The sequence below is a fragment of the Atractosteus spatula genome, chromosome 5 (genome assembly GCF_055471065.1).
Source record: "Atractosteus spatula isolate fAtrSpa1 chromosome 5, fAtrSpa1.hap1, whole genome shotgun sequence".
Lineage (NCBI taxonomy): Eukaryota > Metazoa > Chordata > Actinopteri > Semionotiformes > Lepisosteidae > Atractosteus > Atractosteus spatula.
Window position 1 is genome coordinate 10,597,720 of NC_142710.1, and position 16,523 is coordinate 10,614,242.

The 16,523-nt window shown below is 45.8% G+C and overlaps 1 protein-coding gene across 1 annotated transcript in view; it reads right to left on the reverse strand.

Annotated features, from left to right (window-relative positions):
• Positions 1–16,523, reverse strand: part of LOC148834056 (lysophospholipase D GDPD1-like) — a 28,527-nt gene that overhangs the window by 7,854 nt on the left and 4,150 nt on the right. The window contains exons 5-6 of the mRNA XM_088915326.1: positions 2,348–2,466; positions 890–979 (exon numbers count right to left, since the gene is read on the reverse strand). Of these exons, the coding sequence (XP_088771452.1) occupies positions 890–979; positions 2,348–2,466 (209 nt within the window). The remainder of the gene's footprint in view (positions 1–889; positions 980–2,347; positions 2,467–16,523) is intronic.

The following is a 16,523-nucleotide window of genomic DNA, read 5'->3' on the forward strand; positions in this document are numbered from 1 at the left end:
GAGAGATGAATACAGACCCTAATACAGACCCCAGAGACACTCCTCACACAGAGAGATGAACACAGACCCTAATACAGACCCCAGAGACACTCCTCACACAGAGAGATGAACACAGACCCTAATACAGACCCCAGAGACACTCCTCACACAGAGAGATGAACACAGACCCTAATACAGACCCCAGATACACTCCTCACACAGAGAGATGAATACAGGCCCTAATACAGACCCCAGAGACACTCCTCACACAGAGAGATCAATACAGATCCTAATACAGACCCCAGAGACACTCCTCACACAGAGAGATGAATACAGACCCCAGAGACACTCCTCATACAGAGAGATGAACACAGACCCTAATACAGACCCCAGAGACACTCCTCACACAGAGAGATGAATACAGACCCCAGAGACACTCCTCACACAGAGAGACCAATACAGATCCTAATACAGACCCCAAAGACACTACTCACACAGAGCGATGAATACAGAACCTAATACAGACCCCAGAGACACTCCACACACAGAGAGATGAACACAGACCCTAATACAGACCCCAGAGACACTCCTCACACAGAGAGATGAACACAGACCCTAATACAGACCCCAGAGACACTCCTCACACAGAGAGATGAACACAGACCCTAATACAGACCCCAGAGACACTCCTCACACAGGGAGATGAACACAGACCCTAATACAGACCCCAGAGACACTCCTCACACAGAGAGATGAATACAGGCCCTAATACAGACCCCAGAGACACTCCTCACACAGAGAGATGAACACAGACCCTAATACAGACCCCAGAGACACTCCTCACACAGAGATTAATACAGATTTCAATATAGACTTTTATAAGGACAGACAGGTGAAAAGAGTGACACACCTCCTTCCGGCACTTCTTCATTATGTGAGATTTGACACTGGCCCACACAGTGATGTCTTCTCTGTTATACCTCTTTACTAACTCTGACACCTGAGAGAGAGAGGGGTTAATACACACACACTGACTGGACACTCCAGTACATTAACACTGCACTGAGAGAGAGGGGGGTTAATACAGACACACTGACTGGACACTCCAGTACATTAACACTGCACTGAGAGAGAGAGGGGTTCATACAGACACACTGACTGGACACTCCAGTACATTAACACTGCACTGAGAGAGAGAGGGGTTAATACAGACACACTGACTGGACACTCCAGTACATTAACACTGCACTGAGAGAGAGAGGGGTTCATACAGACACACTGACTGGACACTCCAGTACATTAACACTGCACTGAGAGAGAGGGGGGTTAATACAGACACACTGACTGGACACTCCAGTACATTAACACTGCACTGAGAGAGAGAGGGGTTCATACAGACACACTGACTGGACACTCCAGTACATTAACACTGCACTGAGAGAGAGAGGGGTTAATACAGACACACTGACTGGACACTCCAGTACATTAACACTGCACTGAGAGAGAGAGGGGTTAATACAGACACACTGACTGGACACTCCAGTACATTAACACTGCACTGAGAGAGAGAGGGGTTAATACACACACTGACTGGACACTCCAGGACATTAACACTGCACTGAGAGAGAAGGGGGTTCATAAAGATACACTGACTGGACACTCCAGTACATTAACACTGCACTGAGAGAGAGAGGGGTTAATACAGACACACTGACTGGACACTCCAGTACATTAACACTGCACTGAGAGAGAGAGGGGTTAATACACACACACTGACTGGACACTCCAGTACATTAACACTGCACTGAGAGAGAGGGGTTCATACAGACACACTGACTGGACACTCCAGTACATTAACACTGCACTGAGAGAGAGAGGGGTTCATACAGACACACTGACTGGACACTCCAGTACATTAACACTGCACTGAGAGAGAGAGGGGTTAATACACACACACTGACTGGACACTCCAGTACATTAACACTGCACTGAGAGAGAGGGGTTAATACACACACACTGACTGGACACTCCAGTACATTAACACTGCACTGAGAGAGAGAGAGGGGTTAATACAGACACACTGACTGGACACTCCAGTACATTAACACTGCACTGAGAGAGAGGGGTTAATACAGACACACTGACTGGACACTCCAGTACATTAACACTGCACTGAGAGAGAGAGGGGTTAATACAGACACACTGACTGGACACTCCAGTACATTAACACTGCACTGAGAGAGAGAGGGGTTAATACACACACTGACTGGACACTGCAGCAGACTGGAAAGTCATGGTACATCAACATTCAGAAATGTAGGCAACCAAAAGGACAGACAGGTAGTCAGAAGGGGAGACAACCACTCACCTTCTTAATAAGCATTTCATTATCCTCCTTGATTTCAACGTTGATTGGCATCCTAGGAAACTTCTGGAAGAGCTCCTCAAGAAGAGCAAAACGTCTGTCTGTCCCTGTGCTATACCGTCCTGAAGGACAGACAGAGACACTGAGGCACCGTACCTCCTGAAGGACAGACACACACACACTGAGACACCGTACCTCCTGAAGGACAGACACACACACACTGAGACACCGTACCTCCTGAAGGACAGACACACACACGCTGAGACACCGTACCTCCTGAAGGACAGACACACACACGCTGAGACAGCGTACCTCCTGAAGGACAGACACACACACGCTGAGACACCGTACCTCCTGAAGGACAGACACAGACACACTGAGACACCGTACCTCCTGAAGGACAGACACACACACGCTGAGACAGCGTACCTCCTGAAGGACAGACACACACACGCTGAGACAGCGTACCTCCTGAAGGACAGACACACACACGCTGAGACAGCGTACCTCCTGAAGGACAGACACACACACGCTGAGACACCGTACCTCCTGAAGGACAGACACAGACACGCTGAGACACCGTACCTCCTGAAGGACAGACACACACACGCTGAGACAGCGTACCTCCTGAAGGACAGACACACACACGCTGAGACACCGTACCTCCTTAAGGACAGACACAGACACACTGAGACAGCGTACCTCCTGAAGGAAAGACACACACACGCTGAGACAGCGTACCTCCTGAAGGACAGACACACACACGCTGAGACAGCGTACCTCCTGAAGGACAGACACACACACGCTGAGACACCGTACCTCCTGAAGGACAGACACACACACGCTGAGACAGCGTACCTCCTGAAGGACAGACACACACACGCTGAGACACCGTACCTCCTGAAGGACAGACACAGACACACTGAGACACCGTACCTCCTGAAGGACAGACACACACACGCTGAGACACCGTACCTCCTGAAGGGCAGACACACACACGCTGAGACACCGTACCTCCTGAAGGACAGACACACACGCTGAGACACCGTACCAGCACTGTACCATCATATGGCCAGTAGCCATGTCACCCTGCAGCTCCCAGCTGGCAGCCCCACTGGAGCCCAGCAGGGGGAGCCTGGCCAGTACCTGGAGGGGAGACTCCTGGGAGAGGTGTGAGTGGGGCCAGCAGGGGGCGCTCTCACCCTGCGGTCTGTGTGGGTCCTGATGCCCCAGTACAGTGATGGGGACACTAGACTGTAAACAGGTGCCGTCCTTCGGATGAGACGTAAAACCGAGGTCCCGACTCTCTGTGGTCATTAAAAATCCCAGGGTGTCTCTCGACAAGAGTAGGGGTGTTACCCCAGTGTCCTGGCCAAATTTCCCCCTGGCCTTTACCCCTCATGGCCTCCTAATAACCCCCCTCTCTGAACTGGCTCCGTCACTCTGCTCTCCTCCCCACTGAGAGCTGGTGTGTGGGGAGCGTTCTCCAGGTGGGGCTGCACACTGGTGGGGGTGGAGGGGATCCCCCTGACCTGTACAGCGCTCTGAGTGGAGTGTCCAGAACAGCGCTCTAGAAGTGTGAGGAATTCTGATTATCATTGTTATTATAAACAGTGCCAGCGTGTGGCTTGATAGAAATGTAGAAGGCACTGTTTCACTGTGATCTCCGGAACGGCAGCACAGCACAGAGATCGTCTCCGCCATTTCAGTGTGCAGGACAGTCCAGAACAGTCTCAGTGTGTAACTACTGCCGGGTTTCACAACCAGCGTCCCACTGGGCAGAGCGTCATCTCTCCTCCTGAGGGCGCTCCGGCCCCTTACTATACTTTTACTATGAGCGCCCGTCAGTGGAGGGGGTCCCCATGACCTGTACAGCGCTTTGAGTGGAGTGTCCAGAAAAGTGCTATAGAAGTGTGAGGAATTATTATTATTATTATTTTTATTTTTTTTACCTTCTGAAGGACAGACAGACACACGCTGAGACACTGTATATATATTATATATATACTGTGAACACAGCAACTGAATCACAGAGAGACTGAGTGACTAGGACACAGTGAGACACAGATACACTGAGACACAGAGGTGACTAAGACACAGTGAGACACAGTTAGATACACTGAGACACACAGTGACTAAGACACAGTGAGACACAGTTAGATACACTGAGACACACAGTGACTAAGACACAGTGAGACAGTTAGATACACTGAGACACACAGTGACTAAGACACAGTGAGACACAGTTAGATACACTGAGACACACAGTGACTAAGATACAGTGAGACAGTTAGATACACTGAGACACACAGTGACTAAGACACAGTGAGACACAGTTAGATACACTGAGACACACAGTGACTTAGACACAGTAAGACACAGTTAGATACACTGAGACACACAGTGACTAAGACACAGTGAGACACAGTTAGATACACTGAGACACACAGTGACTAAGACACAGTGAGACACAGTTAGATACACTGAGACACACAGTGACTAAGACACAGTGAGACACAGTTAGATACACTGAGACACACAGTGACTAAGACACAGTGAGACACAGTTAGATACACTGAGACACACAGTGACTAAGACACAGTGAGACACAGTTAGATACACTGAGACACACAGTGACTAAGACACAGTGAGACAGTTAGATACACTGAGACACACAGTGACTAAGACACAGTGAGACACAGTTAGATACACTGAGACACACAGTGACTAAGACACAGTGAGACACAGTTAGATACACTGAGACACACAGTGACTTAGACACAGTGAGACAGTTAGATACACTGAGACACACAGTGACTAAGACACAGTGAGACACAGATACACTGAGACACACAGTGACTAAGACACAGTGAGACACAGATACACTGAGACACACAGTGACTAAGACACAGTGAGACACAGTTAGATACACTGAGACACACAGTGACTTAGACACAGTGAGACACAGTTAGATACACCGAGACACACAGTGACTAAGACACAGTGAGACACAGTTAGATACACCGAGACACACAGTGACTAAGACACAGTGAGACACAGTTAGATACACCGAGACACACAGTGACTAAGACACAGTGAGACACAGTTAGATACACCGAGACACACAGTGACTAAGACACAGTGAGACACAGTTAGATACACTGAGACACACAGTGACTAAGACACAGTGAGACACAGTTAGATACACTGAGACACACAGTGACTAAGACACAGTGAGACACAGTTAGATACACTGAGACACACAGTGATTAAGACACAGTGAGACAGTTAGATACACTGAGACACACAGTGATTAAGACACAGTGAGACACAGTTAGATACACTGAGACACACAGTGACTAAGACACAGTGAGACAGTTAGATACACTGAGACACACAGTGATTAAGACACAGTGAGACACAGTTAGATACACTGAGACACACAGTGACTAAGACACAGTGAGACACAGTTAGATACACTGAGACACACAGTGACTAAGACACAGTGAGACACAGTTAGATACACTGAGACACACAGTGACTAAGACACAGTGAGACAGTTAGATACACCGAGACACACAGTGACTAAGACACAGTGAGACACAGTTAGATACACCGAGACACACAGTGACTAAGACACAGTGAGACAGTTAGATACACTGAGACACACAGTGACAAAGACACAGTGAGACACAGTTAGATACACTGAGACACACAGTGACTAAGACACAGTGAGACACAGTTAGATACACTGAGACACACAGTGACTAAGACACAGTGAGACAGTTAGATACACCGAGACACACAGTGACTAAGACACAGTGAGACACAGTTAGATACACTGAGACACACAGTGACTAAGACACAGTGAGACACAGTTAGATACACTGAGACACACAGTGACTAAGACACAGTGAGACAGGTAGATACACTGAGACACACAGTGACTAAGACACAGTGAGACACAGTTAGATACACTGAGACACACAGTGACTAAGACACAGTGAAACACAGATACACCGAGACACACAGTGACTAAGACACAGTGAGACACAGTTAGATACACTGAGACACACAGTGACTAAGACACAGTGAGACAGTTAGATACACTGAGACACACAGTGACTAAGACACAGTGAGACACAGTTAGATACACTGAGACACACAGTGACTAAGACACAGTGAGACACAGTTAGATACACTGAGACACACAGTGACTTAGACACAGTGAGACAGTTAGATACACTGAGACACACAGTGACTAAGACACAGTGAGACACAGATACACTGAGACACACAGTGACTAAGACACAGTGAGACACAGTTAGATACACCGAGACACACAGTGACTTAGACACAGTGAGACACAGTTAGATACACCGAGACACACAGTGACTAAGACACAGTGAGACACAGTTAGATACACCGAGACACACAGTGACTTAGACACAGTGAGACACAGTTAGATACACTGAGACACACAGTGACTAAGACACGGTGAGACACAGTTAGATACACCGAGACACACAGTGACTAAGACACAGTGAGACACAGTTAGATACACTGAGACACACAGTGACTAAGACACAGTGAGACACAGTTAGATACACTGAGACACACAGTGACTAAGACACAGTGAGACACAGATACACTGAGACACACAGTGACTAAGACACAGTGAGACACAGATACACTGAGACACACAGTGACTAAGACACAGTGAGACACAGTTAGATACACTGAGACACACAGTGACTAAGACACAGTGAGACACAGTTAGATACACTGAGACACACAGTGACTGAGACACAGTGAGACACAGTTTGATACACTGAGACACACAGTGACTAAGACACAGTGAGACACAGATACACTGAGACACACAGTGACTAAGACACAGTGAGACACAGTTAGATACACTGAGACACACAGTGACTAAGACACAGTGAGACACAGTTAGATACACTGAGACACACAGTGACTAAGACACAGTGAGACACAGTTAGATACACTGAGACACACAGTGACTAAGACACAGTGAGACAGTTAGATACACTGAGACACACAGTGACTAAGACACAGTGAGACACAGTTAGATACACTGAGACACACAGTGACTAAGACACAGTGAGACACAGTTAGATACACTGAGACACACAGTGACAAAGACACAGTGAGACACAGTTAGATACACTGAGACACACAGTGACTAAGACACAGTGAGACACAGTTAGATACACTGAGACACACAGTGACTAAGACACAGTGAGACAGTTAGATACACCGAGACACACAGTGACTAAGACACAGTGAGACACAGTTAGATACACTGAGACACACAGTGACTAAGACACAGTGAGACACAGTTAGATACACCGAGACACACAGTGACTAAGACACAGTGAGACAGTTAGATACACCGAGACACACAGTGACTAAGACACAGTGAGACACAGTTAGATACACTGAGACACACAGTGACTAAGACACAGTGAGACAGTTAGATACACCGAGACACACAGTGACTAAGACACAGTGAGACACAGTTAGATACACTGAGACACACAGTGACTAAGACACAGTGAGACACAGTTAGATACACTGAGACACACAGTGACTGAGACACAGTGAGACACAGTTAGATACACTGAGACACACAGTGACTAAGACACAGTGAGACAGTTAGATACACCGAGACACACAGTGACTAAGACACAGTGAGACACAGTTAGATACACTGAGACACACAGTGACTAAGACACAGTGAGACACAGATACACTGAGACACACAGTGACTAAGACACAGTGAGACACAGTTAGATACACTGAGACACACAGTGACTAAGACACAGTGAGACACAGTTAGATACACTGAGACACACAGTGACTAAGACACAGTGAGACACAGTTAGATACACTGAGACACACAGTGACTAAGACACAGTGAGACAGTTAGATACACCGAGACACACAGTGACTAAGACACAGTGAGACAGTTAGATACACTGAGACACACAGTGACAAAGACACAGTGAGACACAGTTAGATACACTGAGACACACAGTGACTAAGACACAGTGAGACACAGTTAGATACACCGAGACACACAGTGACTAAGACACAGTGAGACAGTTAGATACACCGAGACACACAGTGACTAAGACACAGTGAGACACAGTTAGATACACTGAGACACACAGTGACTAAGACACAGTGAGACACAGTTAGATACACTGAGACACACAGTGACTAAGACACAGTGAGACAGTTAGATACACCGAGACACACAGTGACTAAGACACAGTGAGACACAGTTAGATACACTGAGACACACAGTGACTAAGACACAGTGAGACAGTTAGATACACTGAGACACACAGTGACTGAGACACAGTGAGACACAGTTAGATACACTGAGACACACAGTGACTAAGACACAGTGAGACAGTTAGATACACCGAGACACACAGTGACTAAGACACAGTGAGACACAGTTAGATACACTGAGACACACAGTGACTAAGACACAGTGAGACACAGATACACTGAGACACACAGTGACTAAGACACAGTGAGACACAGATACACTGAGACACACAGTGACTAAGACACAGTGAGACACAGTTAGATACACCGAGACACACAGTGACTAAGACACAGTGAGACACAGTTAGATACACTGAGACACACAGTGACTGAGACACAGTGAGACACAGTTTGATACACTGAGACACACAGTGACTAAGACACAGTGAGACACAGATACACTGAGACACACAGTGACTAAGACACAGTGAGACACAGTTAGATACACTGAGACACACAGTGACTAAGACACAGTGAGACACAGTTAGATACACTGAGACACACAGTGACTAAGACACAGTGAGACACAGTTAGATACACTGAGACACACAGTGACTAAGACACAGTGAGACAGTTAGATACACTGAGACACACAGTGACTAAGACACAGTGAGACACAGTTAGATACACTGAGACACACAGTGACAAAGACACAGTGAGACACAGTTAGATACACTGAGACACACAGTGACTAAGACACAGTGAGACACAGTTAGATACACTGAGACACACAGTGACTAAGACACAGTGAGACAGTTAGATACACCGAGACACACAGTGACTAAGACACAGTGAGACACAGTTAGATACACTGAGACACACAGTGACTAAGACACAGTGAGACACAGTTAGATACACCGAGACACACAGTGACTAAGACACAGTGAGACAGTTAGATACACCGAGACACACAGTGACTAAGACACAGTGAGACACAGTTAGATACACTGAGACACACAGTGACTAAGACACAGTGAGACAGTTAGATACACTGAGACACACAGTGACTGAGACACAGTGAGACACAGTTAGATACACTGAGACACACAGTGACTAAGACACAGTGAGACAGTTAGATACACCGAGACACACAGTGACTAAGACACAGTGAGACACAGTTAGATACACTGAGACACACAGTGACTAAGACACAGTGAGACACAGATACACTGAGACACACAGTGACTAAGACACAGTGAGACACAGTTAGATACACTGAGACACACAGTGACTAAGACACAGTGAGACACAGTTAGATACACTGAGACACACAGTGACTAAGACACAGTGAGACACAGTTAGATACACTGAGACACACAGTGACTGAGACACAGTGAGACACAGTTAGATACACTGAGACACACAGTGATTAAGACACAGTGAGACAGTTAGATACACTGAGACACACAGTGATTAAGACACAGTGAGACACAGTTAGATACACTGAGACACACAGTGACTAAGACACAGTGAGACACAGTTAGATACACTGAGACACACAGTGACTAAGACACAGTGAGACACAGTTAGATACACTGAGACACACAGTGACTAAGACACAGTGAGACACAGATACACTGAGACACACAGTGACTAAGACACAGTGAGACACAGTTAGATACACTGAGACACACAGTGACTAAGACACAGTGAGACACAGTTAGATACACTGAGACACACAGTGACTAAGACACAGTGAGACACAGTTAGATACACTGAGACACACAGTGACTGAGACACAGTGAGACACAGTTAGATACACTGAGACACACAGTGATTAAGACACAGTGAGACAGTTAGATACACTGAGACACACAGTGATTAAGACACAGTGAGACACAGTTAGATACACTGAGACACACAGTGACTAAGACACAGTGAGACACAGTTAGATACACTGAGACACACAGTGACTAAGACACAGTGAGACACAGTTAGATACACTGAGACACACAGTGACTAAGACACAGTGAGACAGTTAGATACACCAAGACACACAGTGACTAAGACACAGTGAGACACAGTTAGATACACCGAGACACACAGTGACTAAGACACAGTGAGACAGTTAGATACACTGAGACACACAGTGACAAAGACACAGTGAGACACAGTTAGATACACTGAGACACACAGTGACTAAGACACAGTGAGACACAGTTAGATACACTGAGACACACAGTGACTAAGACACAGTGAGACAGTTAGATACACCGAGACACACAGTGACTAAGACACAGTGAGACACAGTTAGATACACTGAGACACACAGTGACTAAGACACAGTGAGACACAGTTAGATACACTGAGACACACAGTGACTAAGACACAGTGAGACAGGTAGATACACTGAGACACACAGTGACTAAGACACAGTGAGACACAGTTAGATACACTGAGACACACAGTGACTAAGACACAGTGAAACACAGATACACCGAGACACACAGTGACTAAGACACAGTGAGACACAGTTAGATACACTGAGACACACAGTGACTAAGACACAGTGAGACAGTTAGATACACTGAGACACACAGTGACTAAGACACAGTGAGACACAGTTAGATACACTGAGACACACAGTGACTAAGACACAGTGAGACACAGTTAGATACACTGAGACACACAGTGACTTAGACACAGTGAGACAGTTAGATACACTGAGACACACAGTGACTAAGACACAGTGAGACACAGATACACTGAGACACACAGTGACTAAGACACAGTGAGACACAGTTAGATACACCGAGACACACAGTGACTTAGACACAGTGAGACACAGTTAGATACACCGAGACACACAGTGACTAAGACACAGTGAGACACAGTTAGATACACTGAGACACACAGTGACTTAGACACAGTGAGACACAGTTAGATACACTGAGACACACAGTGACTAAGACACGGTGAGACACAGTTAGATACACCGAGACACACAGTGACTAAGACACAGTGAGACACAGTTAGATACACTGAGACACACAGTGACTAAGACACAGTGAGACACAGTTAGATACACTGAGACACACAGTGACTAAGACACAGTGAGACACAGATACACTGAGACACACAGTGACTAAGACACAGTGAGACACAGATACACTGAGACACACAGTGACTAAGACACAGTGAGACACAGTTAGATACACTGAGACACACAGTGACTAAGACACAGTGAGACACAGTTAGATACACTGAGACACACAGTGACTGAGACACAGTGAGACACAGTTTGATACACTGAGACACACAGTGACTAAGACACAGTGAGACACAGATACACTGAGACACACAGTGACTAAGACACAGTGAGACACAGTTAGATACACTGAGACACACAGTGACTAAGACACAGTGAGACACAGTTAGATACACTGAGACACACAGTGACTAAGACACAGTGAGACACAGTTAGATACACTGAGACACACAGTGACTAAGACACAGTGAGACAGTTAGATACACTGAGACACACAGTGACTAAGACACAGTGAGACACAGTTAGATACACTGAGACACACAGTGACTAAGACACAGTGAGACACAGTTAGATACACTGAGACACACAGTGACAAAGACACAGTGAGACACAGTTAGATACACTGAGACACACAGTGACTAAGACACAGTGAGACACAGTTAGATACACTGAGACACACAGTGACTAAGACACAGTGAGACAGTTAGATACACCGAGACACACAGTGACTAAGACACAGTGAGACACAGTTAGATACACTGAGACACACAGTGACTAAGACACAGTGAGACACAGTTAGATACACCGAGACACACAGTGACTAAGACACAGTGAGACAGTTAGATACACCGAGACACACAGTGACTAAGACACAGTGAGACACAGTTAGATACACTGAGACACACAGTGACTAAGACACAGTGAGACAGTTAGATACACTGAGACACACAGTGACTGAGACACAGTGAGACACAGTTAGATACACTGAGACACACAGTGACTAAGACACAGTGAGACAGTTAGATACACTGAGACACACAGTGACTGAGACACAGTGAGACACAGTTAGATACACTGAGACACACAGTGACTAAGACACAGTGAGACACAGATACACTGAGACACACAGTGACTAAGACACAGTGAGACACAGTTAGATACACTGAGACACACAGTGACTAAGACACAGTGAGACACAGTTAGATACACTGAGACACACAGTGACTAAGACACAGTGAGACACAGTTAGATACACTGAGACACACAGTGACTAAGACACAGTGAGACAGTTAGATACACCGAGACACACAGTGACTAAGACACAGTGAGACAGTTAGATACACTGAGACACACAGTGACAAAGACACAGTGAGACACAGTTAGATACACTGAGACACACAGTGACTAAGACACAGTGAGACACAGTTAGATACACCGAGACACACAGTGACTAAGACACAGTGAGACAGTTAGATACACCGAGACACACAGTGACTAAGACACAGTGAGACACAGTTAGATACACTGAGACACACAGTGACTAAGACACAGTGAGACACAGTTAGATACACTGAGACACACAGTGACTAAGACACAGTGAGACAGTTAGATACACCGAGACACACAGTGACTAAGACACAGTGAGACACAGTTAGATACACTGAGACACACAGTGACTAAGACACAGTGAGACAGTTAGATACACTGAGACACACAGTGACTGAGACACAGTGAGACACAGTTAGATACACTGAGACACACAGTGACTAAGACACAGTGAGACAGTTAGATACACCGAGACACACAGTGACTAAGACACAGTGAGACACAGTTAGATACACTGAGACACACAGTGACTAAGACACAGTGAGACACAGATACACTGAGACACACAGTGACTAAGACACAGTGAGACACAGATACACTGAGACACACAGTGACTAAGACACAGTGAGACACAGTTAGATACACTGAGACACACAGTGACTAAGACACAGTGAGACACAGTTAGATACACTGAGACACACAGTGACTGAGACACAGTGAGACACAGTTTGATACACTGAGACACACAGTGACTGAGACACAGTGAGACACAGATACACTGAGACACACAGTGACTAAGACACAGTGAGACACAGTTAGATACACTGAGACACACAGTGACTAAGACACAGTGAGACACAGTTAGATACACTGAGACACACAGTGACTAAGACACAGTGAGACAGTTAGATACACTGAGACACACAGTGACTAAGACACAGTGAGACACAGTTAGATACACTGAGACACACAGTGACTAAGACACAGTGAGACACAGTTAGATACACTGAGACACACAGTGACAAAGACACAGTGAGACACAGTTAGATACACTGAGACACACAGTGACTAAGACACAGTGAGACACAGTTAGATACACTGAGACACACAGTGACTAAGACACAGTGAGACAGTTAGATACACCGAGACACACAGTGACTAAGACACAGTGAGACACAGTTAGATACACTGAGACACACAGTGACTAAGACACAGTGAGACACAGTTAGATACACTGAGACACACAGTGACTGAGACACAGTGAGACACAGTTTGATACACTGAGACACACAGTGACTAAGACACAGTGAGACACAGATACACTGAGACACACAGTGACTAAGACACAGTGAGACACAGTTAGATACACCGAGACACACAGTGACTAAGACACAGTGAGACACAGTTAGATACACTGAGACACACAGTGACTAAGACACAGTGAGACACAGTTAGATACACTGAGACACACAGTGACTAAGACACAGTGAGATACAGATACACTGAGACACACAGTGACTAAGACACAGTGAGACACAGATACACTGAGACACACAGTGACTAAGACACAGTGAGACACAGTTAGATACACTGAGACACACAGTGACTAAGACACAGTGAGACACAGTTAGATACACTGAGACACACAGTGACTGAGACACAGTGAGACACAGTTTGATACACTGAGACACACAGTGACTAAGACACAGTGAGACACAGATACACTGAGACACACAGTGACTAAGACACAGTGAGACACAGTTAGATACACTGAGACACACAGTGACTAAGACACAGTGAGACACAGTTAGATACACTGAGACACACAGTGACTAAGACACAGTGAGACAGTTAGATACACTGAGACACACAGTGACTAAGACACAGTGAGACACAGTTAGATACACTGAGACACACAGTGACTAAGACACAGTGAGACACAGTTAGATACACTGAGACACACAGTGACAAAGACACAGTGAGACACAGTTAGATACACTGAGACACACAGTGACTAAGACACAGTGAGACACAGTTAGATACACTGAGACACACAGTGACTAAGACACAGTGAGACAGTTAGATACACCGAGACACACAGTGACTAAGACACAGTGAGACACAGTTAGATACACTGAGACACACAGTGACTAAGACACAGTGAGACACAGTTAGATACACCGAGACACACAGTGACTAAGACACAGTGAGACAGTTAGATACACCGAGACACACAGTGACTAAGACACAGTGAGACACAGTTAGATACACTGAGACACACAGTGACTAAGACACAGTGAGACAGTTAGATACACTGAGACACACAGTGACTGAGACACAGTGAGACACAGTTAGATACACTGAGACACACAGTGACTAAGACACAGTGAGACAGTTAGATACACCGAGACACACAGTGACTAAGACACAGTGAGACACAGTTAGATACACTGAGACACACAGTGACTAAGACACAGTGAGACACAGATACACTGAGACACACAGTGACTAAGACACAGTGAGACACAGTTAGATACACTGAGACACACAGTGACTAAGACACAGTGAGACACAGTTAGATACACTGAGACACACAGTGACTAAGACACAGTGAGACAGTTAGATACACCGAGACACACAGTGACTAAGACACAGTGAGACAGTTAGATACACTGAGACACACAGTGACAAAGACACAGTGAGACACAGTTAGATACACTGAGACACACAGTGACTAAGACACAGTGAGACACAGTTAGATACACCGAGACACACAGTGACTAAGAAACAGTGAGACAGTTAGATACACCGAGACACACAGTGACTAAGACACAGTGAGACAGTTAGATACACTGAGACACACAGTGACAAAGACACAGTGAGACACAGTTAGATACACTGAGACACACAGTGACTAAGACACAGTGAGACACAGTTAGATACACTGAGACACACAGTGACTAAGACACAGTGAGACAGTTAGATACACCGAGACACACAGTGACTAAGACACAGTGAGACACAGTTAGATACACTGAGACACACAGTGACTAAGACACAGTGAGACACAGTTAGATACACTGAGACACACAGTGACTAAGACACAGTGAGACAGTTAGATACACCGAGACACACAGTGACTAAGACACAGTGAGACACAGTTAGATACACTGAGACACACAGTGACTAAGACACAGTGAGACAGTTAGATACACTGAGACACACAGTGACTGAGACACAGTGAGACACAGTTAGATACACTGAGACACACAGTGACTAAGACACAGTGAGACAGTTAGATACACCGAGACACACAGTGACTAAGACACAGTGAGACACAGTTAGATACACTGAGACACACAGTGACTAAGACACAGTGAGACACAGATACACTGAGACACACAGTGACTAAGACACAGTGAGACACAGTTAGATACACCGAGACACACAGTGACTTAGACACAGTGAGACACAGTTAGATACACTGAGACACACAGT